Source organism: Cajanus cajan, chromosome 7, assembly GCF_000230855.2.
Source record: "Cajanus cajan strain Asha chromosome 7, NIPB_CcT2T_4, whole genome shotgun sequence".
NCBI lineage: Eukaryota > Viridiplantae > Streptophyta > Magnoliopsida > Fabales > Fabaceae > Cajanus > Cajanus cajan.
In genome coordinates this window covers 1,740,848-1,763,136 of record NC_138523.1, presented here as the reverse complement: position 1 = coordinate 1,763,136, position 22,289 = coordinate 1,740,848, and the positions used below count along the sequence as shown (strand labels likewise).

The 22,289-nt window shown below is 32.7% G+C and overlaps 2 protein-coding genes across 5 annotated transcripts; both read left to right on the top strand.

Moving 5' to 3' along the window:
• Positions 1 to 5,850: 5,850 nt before the first annotated feature.
• On the top strand, positions 5,851 to 10,795 carry LOC109805221 (1-aminocyclopropane-1-carboxylate oxidase homolog 1). Of its 2 annotated transcripts, XM_020367236.3 has the most exons (4): positions 5,851 to 5,939; positions 7,877 to 8,468; positions 9,011 to 9,332; positions 10,195 to 10,795. In XM_020367236.3, the coding sequence occupies exons 2-4, from the start codon at positions 7,930 to 7,932 to the stop codon at positions 10,444 to 10,446; spliced, it is 1,113 nt and encodes a 370-aa protein (XP_020222825.1). In that variant the 5' UTR covers positions 5,851 to 5,939; positions 7,877 to 7,929; the 3' UTR covers positions 10,447 to 10,795. The 2 variants fall into 2 exon arrangements, with proteins under 2 accessions (XP_020222825.1, XP_082915636.1); XM_083059510.1 differs by lacking the exon at positions 5,851 to 5,939 and having other exon boundaries at positions 7,758 to 8,468.
• A 1,297-nt stretch (positions 10,796 to 12,092) lies between these two features.
• Positions 12,093 to 20,503, top strand: LOC109805224 (calcium-transporting ATPase 8, plasma membrane-type). Of its 3 annotated transcripts, none has more exons than XM_083060595.1 (11): positions 12,093 to 14,672; positions 15,046 to 15,522; positions 15,814 to 15,908; positions 15,977 to 16,043; positions 16,934 to 17,005; positions 17,141 to 17,352; positions 17,532 to 17,583; positions 17,694 to 17,777; positions 18,254 to 18,322; positions 18,413 to 18,513; positions 18,753 to 20,503. In XM_083060595.1, exons 8-11 carry the CDS (start codon positions 17,721 to 17,723, stop codon positions 18,820 to 18,822), a joined length of 297 nt encoding a protein of 98 aa, XP_082916721.1. In that variant the 5' UTR covers positions 12,093 to 14,672; positions 15,046 to 15,522; positions 15,814 to 15,908; positions 15,977 to 16,043; positions 16,934 to 17,005; positions 17,141 to 17,352; positions 17,532 to 17,583; positions 17,694 to 17,720; the 3' UTR covers positions 18,823 to 20,503. The 3 variants fall into 3 exon arrangements, with proteins under 3 accessions (XP_082916721.1, XP_082916720.1, XP_082916722.1); XM_083060594.1 differs by having other exon boundaries at positions 12,140 to 14,672; positions 17,532 to 17,579; XM_083060596.1 differs by having other exon boundaries at positions 12,255 to 14,672; positions 17,532 to 17,579; positions 18,749 to 20,501.
• The last annotated feature ends 1,786 nt before the right edge of the window (positions 20,504 to 22,289 follow it).

Below are 22,289 nucleotides of genomic sequence, written 5' to 3'. Positions count from 1 at the left end.
GAAAATATACAGTTGGATTGCGTCGTCACGTAACCCTGGTGGGGCCACCTCATCCATCGGTATGACTCGGCCTAAACCCATACCGGTAGCAAATAGAATACTTAGAGGAGTACTTCAGAATCCACCTAACATCTGAAGTGGTTTATTATATAACCTTTGGAAAAGTTCCACATTGGAATCCTCACCATGGGATTCCCAAATTTGATATTTTTCCAAAGATTATATCCTGATCTCACCAAGAGATCTATCCATACCATAACCTTACTCCTTTAAGTCCTATTTACTTTTCCAAACCACATACACATAGCATATTCCATAATTAAACATAACCATAACCATGCCAATTTGTCAATATAATAATAATATAAATAATTAAATATCCAAAACAACCATCAATTGATCCAAATTATATTATGTGAAATGAAAATCTCCACATAAAATAGCATATTAAAATTATACTATTCCTATCATGCTCATACGCACTAGATTAATTTTATAAGCACTACCCTTACTTGGATAAACCTGAACTGAAACTCGGGCAGAACCTTCTCCTCTTTCTTGCTTAAACAAGAACCGAAACTCGGGCAGAATCTCCACCTCTCTCCTTAAACAAGGATCGAAACTCGGGCAGAATCTCCTCTTCTCCCTCCTCTTTTCTCTCTCCTGGCAGAACCTCCTCTACTGGATTCCTCTTTCTCTCTCCTATTTTCTTTTCTTTCTCTCTCTCTCTCCCTTCTCTTTCTCTCTCTCTCTCCCTTCTCTTTCTCTCTCTCTCTCTTCTCTTTCTCTCTCTAGAATTCTCTTCTCTCCAGTTATATTTTTTTTTCACCCCCTGCCTCCTATTTATAGGCAACCAGAGTCACCCGGAACGGCCCGTATTGAATTCGGAACGGCCCGTTCCGAATCTTTCAAATGTACGCAAATTTTTAAACTGGAACGGCCCGTTCCAAAATCGGAACGGCCCGTTCCCAAAAAGCAGAACGGCCCGTTCTAAAATCAGAACGTCCCGTTCCGAGACTCATCCAGAACGGCCCGTTCTCCCTCCAGAATGGCCCGTACTCCCAGTTGAAACGGCCCGTTCTGGACCCGTTCTCACTAAAAAAATTTAGTATAATTTTTAAGCTTGGAACGACCCGTTTTGCTTTTGGAACGGCCCGTTCCAAGTTACCAAAACACCCCTTAAATTTTTTTAAAATTGCGAAAATGCCATCAGTAATAAAATTACAAGAATACCCCTATACCTTTATAAAATTTACGAAAATGCCATTAATAATAAAAAAAATGGGTATTACAAATATCTCCTAGAAATCAAGAAAATTGTTGACTCTCTTGCTGCAGTTGGGTCGCCTGTTTCTAATGAAGATCATATTGATGTAATTCTGGATGGTTTGCCAGATGAGTTTGATGGTTTTGTTACTTCCATCACGTCTAGACTTGATCCATACACTGTTGATGAGATAGAGACATTGCTGCTTGCTCAAGAAGAGAGATTTGAAAAGCGAAAGCGTTCAAACACACCTCTTATTCATGCAAATACTGTTTCTAGTCCAAATCAATGGCAGAACCCCAACCAAGGTCGTGGTAGATCTGCTTTCAATACACGAGCAGAATTTCGTGGGGGAAGATTTCATAATAGAGGTGGCAATTGGAACAATAGAGGCAGGTTTAATGCTGGTAGAGGCAATGGACGCTCAAATTGGAATCAAACGAGTCAAAACAATTGGAATCAAAATAAACCCACCTGTCAGATTTGTGGTAAAATTGGCCATATTGCTCTTAAATGTTATTACAGGTACAATCAAGAGTATCAGAATCACCCTCAGGCCAATAACACTCAGTTTCAACCTAGTGGATATGATATCTCGGAGACCACTACTCTTGCAACTCCTTCAACTGTGCAAGACCCTCTCTGGTACCCAGACTCGGGTGCATCTCATCATATTACTCATGATGAATCCAATCTATCCATGAAGAGTTCTTACACCGGAACTGATTCTGTCAATATTGGTAATGGTACAGGTTTTCATATCAGTCATGTTGGTCATTCCTATTTCCATAATTCTATGTCATCTAAACATTTTGTTATGCATAATTTGCTTCATGTCCCATCCATAACTAAAAATTTGTTAAGCATTTCCAAATTCGCTAGAGATAATAGGGTGTTTTTTGAGTTTTGGCCTGATTGTTGTAATGTTAAAACTCAGGACACCAAGGACATCATCCTCCAAGGGCATCTTAAGGACGACTTGTATGTGTTTCCCCAATTTCAAAAAGTTCAAACTGTTTCTGCTCATCCTGTTCAAAAGGACTCTAATCATTCTCTCTTCCAGCTTTGGCATTCAAGGCTTGGACATCCCTCTCCTAGAATTGTGAAATTGGCTTTAAAACATTGTAATATACCTAGTAGTCATTTTCCTGATTCTTTTTGTGTGACTTGTGTTGTATTGGTAAAGCTCATCAACTACCTTTTGTACAATCTATTACTGAATATAAAAGTCCTCTTGAACTTGTTTTTACTGATATTTGGGGCCCTTCTCCTGTACCTTCCTCTACTGGTGCTAGATACTACATTATATTTTTAGACGCTTATTCTAGATATTCATGGATTTATCTTTTAAATTCTAAATCTCAAGCTTTTGATGCTTTTATTCAATTTAAAACCTCTGTTGAACTTCAGCTAGGCATGAAACTTAAAGCTCTTCAGTCGGATAATGCAAAAGAATATATTAAATTTACTAAGTATCTAACAGAACATGGAATTAAACATCGTTTTTCTTGTCCCCACACACATGAACAAAACGGTAGTGCTGAGAGGAAGCATAGGCACATTGTGGAAACTGGGTTAACTCTTCTTGCCAATGCTTCCTTACCTCTTCATTTTTGGGTAGAAGCTTTTTTAACTACTACTACTCTCATTAACTACTTACCTACTCCTTCATTGAACAACTTGAGTCCTCATCAAACACTTTTCCAAACACCTCCTGATTATCATTTTCTTAAGACTTTTGGGTGTGCTTGCTACCCTCTTTTAAGGCCTTATAACAATCATAAATTAGAATACAGGTCTCACCTATGTCTCTTTCTTGGTTATAGTAATCAACATAAAGGTTATAAATGCTTATCTCCTACTGGTAAATGCTATGTGTCTAGACATGTTAAATTTGACGAGTCTCGTTTTCCATACAAAGAAAATCCTAACCCTTTTATAGTTTCATCTGTTTCTGAGTCTGACTGTTCCTTTATTAATCATCCTCTTACTGTTTTGGTTCCTCTTGATGAGACTGGTCAGATTGATAATTGTAATCCTATCAATGATGATGTGATTATAGACACTAACACTACTGATCGCACTGTTGTTGTTCCTAGTGCTATTATTGATACAGGAACTGCTGAGCAAAGTATGATCAATACTCATCCTATGACTACTAGAGCTAAGGCAGGGATTTTTAAGCCTAAAACCTATGTTACTGCAGCTGACAGATCAACCTATGATCATACAATTGAGCCCACATCCGTGAAGGAAGCTCTCTCTAAACCTGAATGGTGTCAAGCTATGAAAGATGAATATGAAGCTTTACTTAAGAATAATACATGGATTTTAGTTGATCTACCTGTTGGCTGCAAAGTTGTTGGCTGCAGGTGGGTATTCAAGTGTAAATATAATGCAGATGGCACTTTTCAAAAGCATAAAGCCCGCCTAGTTGCAAAGGGATTTCATCAAAGAGAAGGTTTTGATTTCACAGATACCTTTAGTCCAGTTGTTAAGCCAACCACGGTCAGAGTTGTTCTTACATTGGCCTTGACTAGGCAATGGCATATACATCAGATTGATATTAATAATGCATTTCTGCATGGGGCTCTTAAAGAGTCTGTTTATATGGCTCAACTTCCAGGTTTTAATACCAAACATAAAGGTAAAGTTTGCAAGCTCAACAAAGCAATTTATGGGCTAAAACAAGCCCCAAGATCCTGGTTTCAGACCTTGTGCAGTACCTTGTTCAAAATGGGATTTAAACCAACTAAGAGTGATACATCTTTATTGATCAGAATAACACCTTACTCCACATTGTTGCTGCTGATTTATGTTGATGACATTATAGTCACAGGCAGTTCAGCATCTGAAGTTACAACACTTATATCCAAGTTAAACTCTATGTTTAGTCTTAAGGACCTTGGACCATTACACTATTTCTTGGGCATTGAGGTCTCAACTAGTAACGATGGAGGTCTTTTTCTGTCTCAGGTTAAATATATTCGTGATCTTCTTCATAGAGCCAAAATGGATGACTCCAAACCTCTGCCAACACCAATGGTTTCAGGTTTGAAACTCACGTCTAATGCTTCTATAGCTATGTCTGATCCTTCTTTTTACAGGTCCATTGTAGGAGGTCTGCAGTATATTACAATCACAAGGCCCGAACTTTCTTACTCCATTAACAAAGTATGCCAATATATGCACCAACCTCAGGAACATCACTGGAAAGCATTGAAAATAATTTTGAGATATTTACAAGGCACCATTGATTATGGTTTACATTTTAAAAGGCCAACTCACCTCTCCTTACAAGCCTTTTCTGATTCTGATTGGGGATCAGATCTTGATGATAGAAAGTCTACAACAGGTTTTTGTGTCTATCTAGGAGGCAATCTTATTTCTTGGTGTTCAAAGAAGCAAAAAGCTGTGTCAAGGAGCAGCACTGAGGCTGAATTTCGAAGTCTGGCAGCGGCTACTGCTGAGTTACTTTGGTTGCAGTCTCTTCTTAGTGAATTACGGATTCCAACTATAATTCCAAAAATCTATTGTGATAATCTTGGTGCGGTGTTGCTTGCTGCTAATCCAGTGATGCACTCAAGAACTAAACATTTTGAGCTTGACCTCTATTTTGTCAGGGACAAAGTTATTGAAGGAGCTATCCAAGTTGTTCATCTACCTGCACAGTTTCAGATTGCTGATATACTTACCAAAGCCATTTCTGCTCCTCAGTTTGAAGCGTTTCGTAGCAAACTCATGGTTACCACAGTAGGCAACATGAGTTTGAGAGGGAGTGTAAAGGGAAATAATAAATAGTCATAAATCCTTATTTCTTATCAGTTGTAACAGTGCCTATATAAGGCACTTTATTCATTTGCTGTATCTAGTTCTATGCGTATCAATACAGATAAAAACGTTTTCTCTGTTTTTCTCTTCTCCATGACAGAACCTTGACATATTTAATATTTTAATTTATATATTATTAATTTTTTTTTACCATTACTCATAATAATTCATTAATGACAATATTAGATAGAATGTAACTTACACGTACTAGTATATGTTTTAGTAAATCAATTAATACAAATTATGCCAAAAAATACTATTAAAATTCTATAAAGTTATTGCAAATTAATAGAATTATTATTTTCATATATTTAAAAGTTTGAAGTACTACATGTCACAAATAAAAGTTTTGTAACATTAAATTTAAATGAATCTGAAGAACTAAATTAGTAGTTAGTACATATAAAAAATCTAAAATATCAAGTTATATATAGTTAGTTTATGATTGAGAAAATAAATTTCAATACTTATTCTCACAGAAAATTGAATATTTATTTTAAGTTAAAATTTAATTTTCTTCTATTTAGCACTCCTATCAAAATAGACATTCTTATAAAATTGAAGTATTATTTAACAATTATTTTTTTAAAACTTATAACCCACATAAAATGACTCATATATCATTGATAATCATTCTTCCAATTCACGTGACAGATATACCCATGCAGACAACAAAAGATGACAACAAATTGTGCATGGCTGCCACGTGCTAATTATCTTAACTTCTCAGTTCACAGTTTTCTCTCTCATATTTCTTGCACCTGTGTATAATAAGCAGTTACAGGGACACTGGTGAACACATAACACAAGCAGTTGCAAACATCAAATAGAACTGTTCCTGGTAATTTCTTCCCAAAATTTTATGGAGTTCTATTATGTCATTGTTTTTAATTACTTCCTTTATATCGCTTTCATTTTGATGCTCCTTTTCGATTAATTTAGTTGTAATTGTGTGCAGTAACTTTTTGTTCACTGTTGAGCGTGTACTTTGGTTGCTCTATTGTGAAATATAATTTAGTAATTTTATTTTGAGAAAATTAATGGTTGAGATAAGAACATCTCTAACTCAAATATCTAAATATGGGTTCTTCACATTCTTTTTGTGAATCTTCGTCCATGATTATCATGTAATATCTAAGAATATTCATTAATTTTTAATTTTTTTAAAATAAAACTTAGATCATCATGAGTTCATGACATTATTATAAGATAGAGAAATCTTAAAGTAAGTTGACAACTCAAAACCTACTAATCCATGCCATGCCAGCACCCACACCTAAAATATAACATAAAAGAAAATTTAAAACAAGTGTATGGAGACTAAATCAAAACTCATAAAAATTAACAAAATTCGAAAATATTTCTGAACGATTCTGAAAAAACTCATCTTAATAAAGGTACGCAAAACATTTTATCAAATAAAATCACCACTATTCATCTACATTAGTTACCTTTACAAAAATATGTGAGTTAATGAAGGTCATCTTTAAATTTAAATTCTTAATTAACACTTTACATAATAGTTACTATAATTAACCTCTCACGCCGTTACATTTTTTTTATAAATTAAATATTAATTCACATTTTTCTTTGTCATTCGTCTTTTCTGATCTCTTTTTTCTGACATTTTCTTCCCTTCTCACTTCCGTTGCATGCACTTCACTCTCTCACTTTTTTTTTTATTTTAATTTTTTGTTTTTGGTAAAAGATCGGGATCTGGCCAGAAAATATATGCTTTGATCAAAGCAGATAAAAGCATGCACATGATATGTTATTATGCAAAGTATCTACAACGTTATATTGAATTTGTCAGATGTCAAGTGAATTTTTTTCTCTAATAATGTTATATTTATCTTTTAATAACTTTTTATTTATTATAAGTATATTTATCTGTTTTTTCATCTTTTTAATTTTTTGACTTCTTAAAAGAAAAATGCAAATATTATACTTATAAGTGAAATTTTAGAAGATAATAGAATATTTTAATGCTATAAAAATAAAATGAAAACAAAATTTACAAATAAGTGAAATAATAATAAATAAATATCGCATGAATATATATATATATATATATATATATATATATATATATTTATTCTATTATGGTTAATAAAATAATGTTTTTATCATTTATTAAAAAATATTGTAGTTTTAATGTTATTTATTTAAAATTTGAAAAATTAAAAAAATTAAATTAAACTTGAAAGGTTGAAAACATGAAAGGTCAAGAAACATTTAGATGAAATAAATTAAAGTTAATAAGAAAAATTAAATGAATTATTTAAATTGAAATTATTAAAAATGGTTTTTATTTTTGAAAAAAATGTTATAGTATATTCTTAGTAGAAGAACATTAATGAGAAATATATATATATATATGTGTGATGATGCGATCGCTACAACCCATGAGAAGGACAATTACTTTATTAAATTATTATTATTATTATATCTTTACCGTTCCACAAAAGGAAACTTCTTTTCAGACTTTTGTACGGACCCCACTTTTGCTTAACACAATTAAGACCATTTTCTCCACTTTTTCTTAAGACAATTAAGACTATTATATCTTATACTAAACATATATTACGTGACACTTAGTTTATAAAGTTAGTTTAGGAGATATCAGTTTTAGTTAATTATATACACACTTTTTTATCATATTTTTTTCACCTATACCACTTGGATTATCCAAAAAATTCTGTTTGTTGTTTTCAATTGTAGATACTGCTTTCTCACATATTTCGATAACCGATGATCTTGTATAATTGTATTGTGCAGTTCCAAGACAACATTTTTTAAAGAAGTTGAAGGTCATTTCAACAAGGACAAAAATGGGGTTCACCAGTCCAAGTGAAATGGATGAGATATTCAAGGAAGATTCTGAAAGAGCAAAGGAGCTCAAGGCTTTTGATGAGACAAAACTTGGTGTGAAAGGACTTGTTGATGCAGGCATTACCCAAATCCCTCGCATATTCCATCATCCACCTGATAACTTCAAGAGAGCCTCAGATCTGGGCCTTAAAGATTATGTTATTCCTGTTATAGACCTTTCAAGCATTCATGAAGACCCTAGCGAACGCAAAAAGGTTGTTGAGAGAGTGAGAGAAGCAGCAGGGACATGGGGTTTCTTTCAGATTGTGAATCATGGCATCCCAATGAGTACTATGGAGGAGGTGTTAGATGGGGTAATAAAGTTTTTTGAGCAAGATGATGAGGTCAAGAAAGAATTTTATACTCGTGATCAAAGTCCCTTTATGTATAGTAGCAATTTTAATTTATATACCAAAGCTCCAACTAGTTGGAAGGACTCTTTCTTCTGCAATTTGGCCCCTAATGCCCCTAAGCCAGAAGACTTGCCATCTGTGTGCAGGTACATGTTTCAATTAAGTCATTAATTCAACTTCATTTATATGTCTTTCATAATTTATGGTAGTGTACTATATGCTTTAGGTTTAACCGTTTAAGTAATCATAATGAATTACTTGTCCAAAAGCATGTTGGGTTTGACGAAAATTCCTAATTTGATATTTATCACAGTTTCCAACTTTGTTGATATATTTAAATTTACAATATAAAAAGGATATGTGGAGTAAGCATGTTGGACTAAACCAACCATGTTTAATCGAGTGTAAACTTGTTAGTGATGTTTTCATCTTATTTCAAGTAATTACTTTTTAAGGTTTAAATTACCAACATAACTTTCAAACTACCATAAGTTGCACAAAATAAAAGTATAAATGGAGTTATAAGAAGCAAAATCAAAGCAATTATGGGGGAGAAAATTTTAAATATTGTTTGTTATCCAACACTTCTTGATTCTGATGACTTAACTTTCATAACATTTGATTCTTACCTAATTGTATCTTTGGCCTAGTGTATAACGAAATACTTGCTTGCTTCATTTGTTTATAGTGACATACTGCTGGACTACTCAAGCCAAGTAATGAAATTGGGGACTTTATTGTTTGAGTTATTATCAGAAGCTCTTGGTCTGAATTCAACCTACTTAAGAGATATGTGTTGCAATGTTGGAGTATTTGCTTTTGGTCATTACTATCCTCCCTGTCCTGAACCAGAACTAACTTTGGGAACCATAAAGCATGCTGATGTTAATTTTATCACAGTGCTTTTACAAGACCATGTAGGTGGCCTCCAAGTTCTTCATCAAGACACTTGGATTGATGTAGCACCTGTACCTGGAGCTCTAGTTATTAACATTGGCGATTTTCTACAGGCATGTTTTTGTCTCTCTTTTCCTCTCACTGAATCCCTTATTGCATGTTTATATTTGGTTTAAGGTTTAGAATTTATAAATTATACTCTCCTCTTTGATTGAGACTTATATTATAATACCTTCTCTTATATTTTAGAAAGGGGTTTTCTCAATAAGTTGATTCGTACAAGTAACACTTATTTAAGAATTGGTGTGTATATGAAAATAAAAGTTAACATTTGTTTAGGATTCAATACATCTAACAAAACTTATTAATTGGTATAAGTTGTTTGACACTTATGATTTTAAGGATCAAGATTTAATTTCTAATTTAGAAATAGAATTGTGAATAGAAATACCATTTTACTTTTAAAATGAGTCGATTTGATAAGAGAGAATTATACTTCTTAGTTATAAAAAAAATTAGTATATATACATGAAAAGAAAACCTTAAAGGTATTTAGGGGCTAAAACTTAAGAGAATTTCTAGTAGCACATTTTATACTATTGGTTGGAGTTTTATTAAAAAACTATAAAATGGTGAATATGATTTATTAAATATAAAGTGAGACTTCCAAATTTTTATTATTATTAAGTTTCAACCAATAAGAAAGAATGTGTTCCTAACATTTTTTTTAACTAAATTAAAGAAATATAACAAAAAGGACCAATATATGCTATTAGTGGAGAGTATAATCTGCATAAATGTAAAGAAGTCATACAGGGACATTTTTTCTTTCTTTGTATCTCCAGGCAATATCCATAGTTTAGGTTTGAATCACTGTTATTGACTTGACTGTATCACTTTGGTTTCTTTCGGTTTATTATGTTTGGTCATTCGTCAATATGGCGCCTAATTGATCATAATATTCTTGAATGCCAGCTTATCTCAAATGACATATTCAAGAGTGCTCAACACAGAGTACTTGCAAATACTGTAGGTCCAAGAGTCTCTCTATCATGTTTTTTTAGCCAAGCCTTTCTTCCAACTTCAAGGAGTTATGGTCCCATCAAGGAACTTCTATCTGAAGACAATCCTGCAAAATATAGAGAATTTTCAATTCCAGAATTTGCAGCTCATTATAGAACAAAATGTATGAAGGGTACTACTCCTCTACTACATTTCAAGATTTGACAAGCATAATGTGGTACAAGTGACTCTGACCTTGATCCATTGCCCTCGTTTTAGGAAGTACTTACCGAAAGGAATGCAATATTTGGAACCTCCATTGTGTATTTCTTAAGGAAGAATTATTGAAAAATGTGTGTGGATGAAATAAGTTTATGCTTTTGTCAGTAAAGTAAGGATCGTGGTTTGATTTATTTATGTAAACTTGGCTTGAACTCATTATGGGAAGCTTTCAAATGTAATATTGTGTTTTTTTTAATGCAGGAATGCATAGCTTTTGTTAAATTTATGCTTGTGTGTGAGGATGTATGATTAAAGAGCTTATAATAAAAATTATTTTAAGTTATGTGTGAAATTTGATTTATTCTATTTTATTTTATTTCTTATAAATGCTCGAGAAAAGCTTTAGCCAAAGTAACTCTTATCCGCGAAACCCGAGGCATTATTAGTGTAACATTATTATCAATTAATTGACTTTAGTGCTTTGAGGAAAAAATTAAAATATTTTATACATTTTGAGCTTTATGGTGTGTAAAACTAGTTCTCTTTCTTGTTATTAAGATTTACGTCTAGGGGAAAATTTAATTAAATTTGAAGTTTGAAGGTTAAGGAAGCCTGTTTTGACTATAATAATTGGTAGAAGTGATGCTAGGAATTGTCAAGCACAAAAACTGCATTGAAACCACATGATAAAGTTCTTTTCAAAATGACAAAGTAAATTTAGTAAGTGTTCTAGATCATGACCATTCGAAGGGATCTGTATTCATGAGTCAAAATTCAACATTCAAACACTACTATTTGAATGACATTTCCAATAAAACAGAATATCCTTGAATGAGGGAGGCGCGTACGTGAAATGAAAAGGTCACGTCATTTTTATTGGTCATACAATTTCAGTTCTAGTCACCTATAATATATGAAGAACAAACTTGAATATAGTAATCACATTTTTTTTTGTGTTTGTTTAAGTTAATCATAAAATTTAGGTCCAGAAGAGAAATGCACCACCAAGCATAGTGAAAAATATGACTTTCCTTGTTTTGGCCATTTCAAAATGGTGCTATCTTGTCTTCCCATCATAATGTTAATACTTTAGCACACTTAATGCCAGGCATACGTTTTCAACACTATATAATATAGATTTGTCATGTATATAGTATCCAAAGAAAGAAAATTCAAAGGTTCTCATATTATGGCGTAAATATATGCATGCAATTAAGGACACAAAAACAAGAGTTCTCCATTGTGTTTGAAGCAATTCATTGCAACCTTCTCCAAACAATTTGGACTATTTATAAATATAATAAGACATTGACTATTAGAATAATTTGAAAGGAATATTAGGAATCTATTGAAGAATCCATCCTCAACAATCAACAACGGTAACTCTACCTCATGATAACAAGTATGGAAGTTATTTTGTTTAATGAGGTTGACATATGGAACATAATTTAAAAATTCATAGAAGATCATAATGAAACCTTATTTAAACTTGAGGGAAAATTTAGTACGTTGTAGTAATTTATCTATTTAGAAAGTTTTAATGGTCAATGCACACATGGCTATCTAATAACATGATATCAAAAAGTCTAAAACTCAAGATATTATTAATTAACAACACTTCAAAAGGTCTTTGCAAGTCACTTCAAGATATACATATAAAATAGGATAGTAAAGATGGGTCATGTGCTAGATCTTTATGAAGTAACAACAAAAGGCAAGATAAATTTCTCCATAGGAAGAGTTATATATTTATATAAAAAAGAAGATAATATTGAAGAAGATACGTACTAGGAGAGGAGCGTTAACTACAACGCTTGCAGTGCGACGACACTTGTAGTGTAGAGGAGCGGAGCAGTGGTGTATGGTGTAGAGGAAAACGAGCAGTGGCACGTATAGTGGGATGATGAGTTGAGGTTTCAACAAAGGGAGGCACAAGTTTGTGAAATGGGGCACAAGTTTGTGAAAGGGAGGCTTTGAAGGCTTTGTACTTTGAGTGAAAGGGAGACTCAAGGATTTTTTTTTTGGCGTGATCTTTATATATTGCGATGGTTCTCAGTAAACTGCCTTAATATTTAATAACTCAACGACAGGTAATGGAAATTGTCATGTGAACCGTTACAATGTTGAAGTGGAGACAGTTATAGTATAATCGTCACAATTTCTACATCGCGATTTTGCTATTTTCTTGCAGTGGGAGGTTCGATTCTTGTTCCTCGTTGAAATTTTCTTAGTTGATCGTATGCACTTGTTCAATTGGCCATTATGGTATGCACAATCAGGAATTATTTTTTATGGCATTTCATTGTCATTTGACATTAGCATTAATTGGAAGGAAGAACTATGAATATGATATTATTGTGTTGTTTGTTTGAAATTGAATGGCGAAGAACAAAGAGTAGTGAGTCTCAAAAAGCAAATCGAGAAGCTTTCAAGGTATTCAAGACTCACACCTCTCTCTCTGCAATGAAGGAAGAATTGTCTATGATTGAGAAAAATAGAACATGGGAATTGGTTGATCGACCTTAGGACAGGAAGGTTGGAGTCAAATGGGTGTATAGAGCGAAGCTAAATGCAAATGGTTCTGTCAACAAATGCAAGGCAAGACTTGTTGTGAAAGGTTATGCTCAAATCTCTGGCATGGATTACTCAGACACCTTCACACCAGTTGCTCGTTTGGACACCATACGAATTTTGCTTGTTGTAGCTGCTCAAATGAATTGGAAAGTGTATCAACTTGATGTAAAATCAGCATTTTTAAATGGTGTCTTGCATGAAGAAATTTACGTTGAACAACCTAAAGGTTTTGTAAAGAATGAAGAAAAAGACAAGGTGTATCTTCTCAAGAAGGCTCTTTATGGGTTGAAACAAGCTCCATGAGCTTGGTACAACAAGATAGACGACCATTTACTAAGCATCAATTTAAAAAAAAGCTTGTTTGAAGCCACTCTTTATGTTAAACAGTAGCACAATGATGTTCTAATAGTTTCACTTTATGTTGATCATCTTTTGGTGACATGAAATATTGCAAGAATGGTTGAAGAATTCAAACAAGAAATGATGAAGGTTTTTTAGATGACAGATATTGGGTTAATGACCTTTTTTCTTAGAATGGAAATTAAGTAAGCTTAGTATGAAGTCTTCGTTTGCCATAAGAAGTGTGCTAAGGAGATTTTGAAGAAGTTTAAGTTTGAAGAATGCAAAAAAGCAAGCACTTCTCCAAAGTTGTGTAAGGAAGATGGAGCTAATAAAGTTGATAAGAGATACTTCAGAAGTTTGATTGGTTGCTTGATGTATCTTATTGCAACACGTCCTGATATTTTAAATGCTGTAAACATTTTGTCCATGTTTATGCACTTGCAAGCGAATTACATCTTAGAGTTGCCAATAGAATAATTCGATATGTAAAAGGAATAAGTGATTTTGGTGTTAAGTTCTCATGGAGCAAAGAATTTAAGTTGACTGGTTTCTCTAACAGTGATTGGGATGGTTCCATTGATGTTATGAGAAGGCTACTGTTTTACTCTTGGATCTAGTGTTTTCTCATGGAGTTGAAGAAGCAAGAAATCGTGCCTCAATCCACTGTTGAAGCAGAATTCATTGCGGAAACAATTGTTGTCAATCAAGATTTGTGGTTGAGGAAGATTGTAGTGGATCTGAATCTGGAGCAGAAAGAAAGCACCAAGATATTGTTGACAACCAAGTTATTATTGCTATTTCACATAATCCTGTGTTTCATGGGAAAACTAAGCATTTCAACACCAAGTTATTCTTCCTAAGAGAAGTGCAAAAAAAGGAATGTGTGACTTTGATTTACTTCAAGTTTGAAAATTAATTGACAGATTTATTTACAAAGTCACTTTTAGTTAGTAGGTTCGAGCTTTTAAGGGAAAAAATTGGTGTTTGCAACTCCTAAAGTAAGGAGTGTTAGCAAAATGCTTCAAGACTGAAACCACATTTTGATTATGTTATTTTATTTATTGTTGCTTTCCTAGTCTTACGGAGTCAGTTAGAATGTTTTAGGAGTTTTTTTTATTCTCTCTATTCTGTCCATGGCTTAGCATTAGTGGAAAATCAGTCTTTTACGTCACCCAACTTCTCACTATCACTTCTCACTTTCTCATCTCACTCTCACTCTCGCGCGATTTCAAGCTTCAACCATGGCTTCTTCTATCTCTTGCTCATAGCTTCAATGGTTGCGTCAACTCATTCTCCTATTGGATCCTCATATGGTAATATCTCTTGTGATTTTGTCTTCAATTTCAATTTTAGGGTTTGTTTTGTATGATTCATTTCTTCTATTTCCGTTTCAAACTCTTTCTCTATCTCCATCTCTTTCTGTTACAGAATAAATGTTTCGATTTGATTATGCTTTTTGTGTTAATCTTTTAAATACAAAATAGTTATGTTTGGAAATTTTGGAAAATTTGGTTTGGGAAAGGGAGTTGTTGGACTCATGTTGATCATGCTCTGTTGCTATGTTAAGTTCTTAAAATTTCTAATGTAGTGTAGTTCTTCATTCACAGTTATCACTTTGTAGTAGATCTTGTACAATCTATGAGACATGAATTTCCGTTACTTATGGCTGTTGCATTGCAAATGCAGATTCTAAAGAGAAAAGTCATCTTTCTATTGCGGGCTACTGATTGCAATCTTGCAGTTTGATTTGAGCAACTAAAACAAGTTCGTATTGTTAAATGTTCTAGACCACTAATATGTTATCAATTGAATTTGTTAATGTTGTTTAAATAGCTTTCTTATATTTAGTTACGTGGCATTTGCTTTTCACCTGGTTTATGGAAGTCAACATAAGCTAAGTGATGATAAATGTTAAATACAGCATTGGCTAGCATATCATAATACGAGCTAATGTTAATAAAAGTGGTTGGTTTAATAGAAGACTAATAAACAACAAAGAGGTTTTGGCTCCTACAACCCGAAAAACAAAGATAATTGATGCAAAAGACGTTTGATGTCCTGCATCCCTACTCCTTGACCGGATTTATTAAATTTCTCTCATTTCTGATCCTTAGTCTGTGAAGATGAAGCACCTTCACTTGTTAACTTAAAGCATCTGAATATGTGAGTTCAATCAATTTCCATGACTTTGATTTCCCAATTATGTATTATACACCAGATATATCATGAAATTAATATTTCATGAAGTACTAAATAACAATATGATAAAATTCTTTGCAAGACAGAGTCGTAACCTATACATAACTTTGATTTATTGAATTTATTTTGTCCAATAGCCAAACAATTTTGGCACTAAAACTGCGATTTGAATTTTCAATTTGCCCTTCAATTTTTTTATATTTTTTTATACAAGTATGTTTGGTGATTTTCTCATTCCTTTTTCTGCTTCCTAAGTGGGTGAAGGAAGTTCAAATAAGAGCTGAACTTTTCTGCTCAACAGAGAACCACGAGAAAGAGTGACAGAGGAAAATGAAATTTTCACCACTTTGGTATGGATTCTAGCTTTTTCATTGATGAGATTGTAATTTAAATGCTGAAGTGTTGATTCTTTTCTCAGCTTTTTGGTAGTTCCATTGTAGTTCATCACTTTATGGTAGAGTTTCTTCCTCCATTGGGAAAAAAAGGTATCTGTTTCTTTCTTACTTTCTTGATATATTTTTTATTCTCTTGAAGATATGAAGGATTCACAGGAAAAGTGTTTCTATTGGGTGTTGTTCAAAAGTGAAGTTATGTTTGGTTGGCTTGGTTTTGGTCTCTTCTTTTTTGCTTAGTTCATGTAGAATACATGTTATTGGGATAATACTTGTCTCAATTGGATCATAGTGATGGTTTCTCTAAATCAAAATCTTTAAGAATTTAAGGTTCAAATAAAATGAGTGGAAAATGAAATGTTTAAGCAATGCATAGCCTTCGATCATACTTCTTAGCCAACCAAACTGTCGCTTCTAAACTTCATGCTGCATAATCTTTGCAGCCAATCTATTTTCGTATTTCCTTTTTGCATTTGAATTTCTCCATGGTAGAAATTCTGTGATTATTAAGTTGAGTTTCTACTTCTCCATTTTCTTTGGCTATTCTTAAGGTGAAGAAACCTACTAAAAATTAAATAACCAAATTGATCAAAGTGGATAGCTCTCTATTCGGCTTTGCTTTGGCTCACCATGATGTTTTGAAATCTCTTAGAAAGAAAACAAAATGTTAGAAACCCAAAATGTTTCAGAAATTGAATAACTTCATCTCTACTTGTCAGATCATCAAACCACCAAAGCTATGGAAGGAATATTTTTCAAACAAAGTATTGTCTTCATAGGAATATTGAAAGAATCTACTTTCTATTTTACCTTTTAAAATGTTTGAGAATTTGGTTTCAAAAATTTATATATAGCCATATAGGCATAGTAGTTCCTCAATAAATTTGATATATGCCAATTAACTACTTATACAGTTAGACTTCAAAAATTACTTTCAGCTCAACTTTTCGAGAGTATTAACCTTTCCCCTTTGTTTCATGAAGGTTGTCTTACATGGTGCTATCCTCGTTTCACCTTTGGCCGGAATGTGGATATTATTGACCAAGGAAGAACATGTGAGTAAACTTATATCTCTAAATTTAATGGTTCCATTTTGAAGTTGCTTACGTTGTCTTCAACAAACCTATATAGTTAATTATCTCCCTCATAATTATTTTCCTAAAAAATGATGGAAATATATATAATTGCAGCTCCTACAATTGCACGTTTGATTTTTTTTTGCCCTCGGATGTTTTGGGTTGGAAAGCTTATATACATTACGGATTCAGAAGCAAACTAAGAGCCCTCTATAACTTACCAGAAGAACCATGTTCGGATTGTTGCGTTCACTATTGTTGTTTACTTTGTGCTATTTGTCAAGAGTACAGAGAACTTAAAAACTGTGGACTGGACCCCTCACAAGGTATAAATATAATTACTATATATGCACACATAAATATACAACTATTTGTATAATATTATATTCACAAATTCTAATTAATTACATGTATATCTATTAATGTTATTATTTATTTTTTATTTTATCCATTCTTTAATTGATTATATGTTATTTAACATATTATTATCTTAATTTTTTTATAGTTCACATCTAATTGGAAAATACCTTTGGCTGTTGCAACATTCATTTTGGCAAGTAACTTTTTGTTCTCCAATAGTTACCACAGTATTTGAAACTTTTTGTTGTGCAACTATTTGTTCATTTTCTCATTCAATTTTAAGATATATTTTCTAACTACCAAGTAGGTGCGAAGACTGTCAGCATGTGAAACTATGGGTTCTGCTACAACAATTTGCAATGATAATACTAGAACTTTGACCTTAAATCAGGTGGGTTCTTTGGCCAGAGAATTAAATAGTCCATAATTTATATTAATGCATCTGAATGGAAGCTCCAATAGTTATCTAATTGATGCAACTCGTTGGTACTTGGTTCATTTCATAATAGATTGGTCATTGCTTTTTCTAAAAACAATCTGCTTTCTTGTGGTCCGCTGAATGTTATTGTTAAGTAAAAAGGAAAATGGTTTTCATGATCTCTTTTGTTACTAGGCCTCTATAAAAAAATAATGAACAAACTTGATTTATTGATTTGTTTCCACTACTTTGAGATGGCACTGGTCTTCTTGTGAATGGTAATGACTATTGACATACAAGTTGATTGATGGTTCTTTACTAACCTGCTCTTGTTTTTTAAATTAAGTATTAACTGGCATTGCTTTTGTGGTTCTTATTTGATTAATTTTTGAACCATGGTATCAATATCTATTTATCATTACATTCTGTGTATGCAATTGCTTTGGTAGGTTGGTGGAGGAGAGGTGGAGGTGTCAGGATCTCCTATAGAGAAGGCAATTCTTTCTTGGGTAGTGAAGGTACCCTCACTTTTTTCTCTCATTTTCCTACTTTGCTTTAGACTGGTAATGATTTTGAAGGTGAACTAATCTGTTGAGTCCTGGTGGCAGTTGGGGATGAATTTTGAACTTGTTAGATCAAATTCAACGATTCTCCATGTCTTCTCCTTCAATTCTGACAAAAAGCGAGGCAATGTTGCTGTGAAAAACGGGTAATTATTTGATACAACTGTTTTCAACTCATGGCTTATTTATTGAATCTTATAGCCATTATGATACATAAATATTCATCCCATGCACTTTCAATTTTAACTCTCATTTTTAACTTATTTAATTTACAGAAGTAGATTAGTTTTACTTTTCTAATATTGAAACATATCAATTGGATAGTTTGCATCATCTTTCATATGATAATCACAGAAATAATGAATGTAACTTGCTTGGCAGATAGACTCTGCAGTACATATACATTGGAAAGGAGCTGCGGAGATTATTTTAGGAACTTGTACTCAATATGTTGATTCTGATGGTACCTTGAAATCTATTGAAGAAGAAAAGGCAAGGAACAACTTCATGTGATAGAAAGTTTGTTGAGGGAATTAAAATTATTGAACTCACGTACTCTATGTTAAAGGTTTTCTCTTAATAATTATATTAAAGATAAATACTATTTCAGGGATATAATTAGTGATAATTTTAAACAATAATTTGATAAATACCTAAAATATATGGATTATTATTTCTAAATTTATAATATGAATGTGTTTTAAAAATAATTTTAAATCTATTTTTTAAAATAATAAAAATGCATCAATATTATGTAGAATAAAGTGCATTAGTTGACAGTTTAGAAAGTAAAAAAAATCATTTTTTTTGGCAATTTAAAATTGTTATAAAATGTAAATAAGAAAAAAAATGCAATTTTGTGACGGTTTAAAACTGTCAGAAACTGTAAAACAAGTAACACATTAAAATGTTTTTTGTGGCGGTTTTAAACCGCCACAAAGTGATTGACGGTTATTAATAATGCGATTTGTGGCAGTTTTTAACTGCCAGAAATTACACATTTTTTTTCTGGCCATTTAAAAGATCTTTACCAGCACTCACTTTAAATGTCACTAATAGTTTTACCAACCCCAAATACACTAGCCATAATCTAATTGTCGGTAAAGATATTAATGGTCATTTGTATGGTCGCTAAATAACATAAATATTGCCACAAAAAATCATTTTTGGTGTTGTGTAAGGGATTGTAATCTAATATAGTTTGTGCTATTTTTATAGAGCTTTTTAATAAAATATTAGTATCTTCCCACTTTATATTGTTCTTTCTCTCTCTGCGTCTATTAACAAAATACTACAAATTGGTATATGGAGCTATAGTATCTTGAGGGATATGTGAGAAATAATAATGAAAGGAGATACATCACACACAACCAGTGTAACGACCCGGCTGGCCATTCCACTCATCAACAAAACACACCGGAAACACTAGACAGAATAGAACAAATATATAAATATAGAGTCTAGAATATAAGTATATACATATGTCCCGAATCCGACTAGAGTTAGGGTATGTAAAACAAGAATTACATCAGAAGTCACTATGCCTAGTGACTAAAATAAACAAAACATCCATAGATGTCAGCTCCATCTATCAGCTGCCGACTCATCGCTATCCACCTTTTATCCCTGCTCTGCTCCCGTACATAGTACGATCATAGCAGTCCAACCACATGGAAACACAAAGGGTAAGCTAGCATAAAGAACAACATATGGAAAGATTTTTAAGAAAAAAAAAGAAGAACAAACACTACTATGTACACTTCATCAACATACATTCCATCAGTTTTCAACATTATCATCAATAAGAATGCAATGCGTCGTCACGCATATCAACTCGGAGATCTCCTACAACAACTCAGCCTTGCGGCCTACAACAACTCAGCCTTGCGGCCTACATCAACTCACATCAACATTCCAACACAACACAACTTATACAACTCAACATATCAACTTGCAACTCAACATAATTGTACATCTATACAACTCAACACATCAGCTTCACAACTCAACATATCATCTACAACACAACACCACTTCTCAACACATTCACCAGATACAATTCAATATTAACAGCAACATTATCTACTAGACATCATTTCATAACCTTCCATTTCAATTCAACTCAACATAAAACATTACAACAATCTCATCTCCGCGCCCGGCGCATACGTGGTTGCGCCTAGCGCAGTACAACCAGAGAGCACCAGGGGGGTCAGCGCGCCCAGCGCAGGTGTGCCCGCGCCCAGCGGGACTCAATCAGAGAACCCAAGACTGTCTCGTGCTTAGCGCAACAGTCTTTGCGCCCAGCGCTGGCCGGGCAGAGACTCAAGGAGTCTCATGCGCCCGGCGCACCAAAACTCGCGCCCAGCGCGGGGAAGGCAGAGACCTCCCTTGGTCTCGCGCACAGCGTAATTCAAATTGCGCTCAGCGCCCACAAGGCAGAGACTCCTAAGGAGTCTCACGCCCAGCGCGACAAGGGGGCGCGCTCATCGCCCAAAAGAAGAACCAAAACCTGCCACAACTGGTATCGCGCCCAACGCGGTCCAAGTCACGCCCAGCGCGGGCCAGCCAGAGACCCACATTCCCAAGCGCGCTCAGCGCACTCATCATTGAGCATCTTTTGGCGTTTTGAGCGTGGTGGGGTTGGAGTCTGAGACGGTGGAGATGAGCGCGATTTACTCGTGCAGTGGAAGGCCCACGCTGATGAGTTTAGGCGCCGTGCGTTTTGGCGATTTGTACGGTACCTTTCACCGAGTTCATCTTTCACCTTCCACCTTTGAAAAAGTAATTTCACTCATAGGGTTTAGGAGGGAAACTAAAAAAATATGGTACTAACAACTCTTTTTTCATTTATTTTATATAAGTATAAAAAATATTAGTTAATATAATTTTTTAAACATATTATATTATTAAATATAAATATTTTAAATTTTTTATTTGATAAATTTAAATAATTTTTATCTTTATAAATGAAATTAATTTAAACTATAATTAAAATTAATAATAAGCTAAATAGAAATAATACGAATAAAAATATACAAAAAGATATATTATTATAATTTTAATATCATATTATTTTAAATTCCAAAATAATATTAAAAAATATAAATATAAAAAAAATTATACATAGTAATAAGTTGCTGTTTTAGTTTTAAAAATAATAAAGTATTGGTATTTGAAAAAAATTTAAAATACATTAAAAATGAAGTGAAATATTTACTCTATGCAATTAGTTTTGTTTTAAATCTCATATATTTATTACTTTTACCTCTTACAATATTAATATTACTTTTATTTTGAATACTTTTAAATAAAAAAATTAAATTAAGTTGATTAAAATTTTTATAATTCAAACTACTGAAACGAATATTACTTAATATGATACGTGTTTTATATTTTTTTTCGGAGAAAAGGTAAGTGTATTTTTTTCTTCACATAATCATGCAATATTTATTAGTTATAGAAAATCCATTAGTAGTAAAATAAATACTTTAAAAAGTAGTATTTCTTTTAACAAAATTTTATTTAAGAATTATTTATATATGATATAAATGTACTAAAATTACAATTGTATAAAAATATAATAATATTTAGAACAAAAAACTTATAAAAACGAAAATTAATTTAAGCTAAATATTAATTTAGAGTTTTTTAATGTTGATCCTTCCAATTTTTTAAAATTATTTTTAATCCTTATAGGATTATCCTTTCTCGATTTCAATCTTTATAATATTTTTTTTCAAAGTTTAGTCAATATAAATTTATATTTTTTTTTCTAATTTTTAGTTGTTAGTACGAAGAACTAAAGTGAAAGAAAATTATAATATATATTTAAATAACTAAAATTTGAAAAATGCATATTTATAAGGATAAAAATTTAAAGAACTAAAATTGAGAACACATGAACTTACAGAGATTAAAT

Excerpts from the sequence above, each read along its gene's own strand:
- LOC109805221 (XM_020367236.3), top strand. The coding sequence starts at position 7,930 with ATGGGGTTCACCAGTCCAAGTGAAATGGATGAGATATTCAAGGAAGAT. Across the intron at positions 8,469-9,010 it reads GACTTGCCATCTGTGTGCAG|TGACATACTGCTGGACTACT; the intron begins GTACATGTTTCA and ends ATTTGTTTATAG. Across the intron at positions 9,333-10,194 it reads ACATTGGCGATTTTCTACAG|CTTATCTCAAATGACATATT; the intron begins GCATGTTTTTGT and ends CTTGAATGCCAG.
- LOC109805224 (XM_083060595.1), top strand. The coding sequence starts at position 17,721 with ATGGGTTCTGCTACAACAATTTGCAATGATAATACTAGAACTTTGACC. Across the intron at positions 17,778-18,253 it reads GAACTTTGACCTTAAATCAG|GTTGGTGGAGGAGAGGTGGA; the intron begins GTGGGTTCTTTG and ends TTGCTTTGGTAG. Across the intron at positions 18,323-18,412 it reads TTCTTTCTTGGGTAGTGAAG|TTGGGGATGAATTTTGAACT; the intron begins GTACCCTCACTT and ends TCCTGGTGGCAG.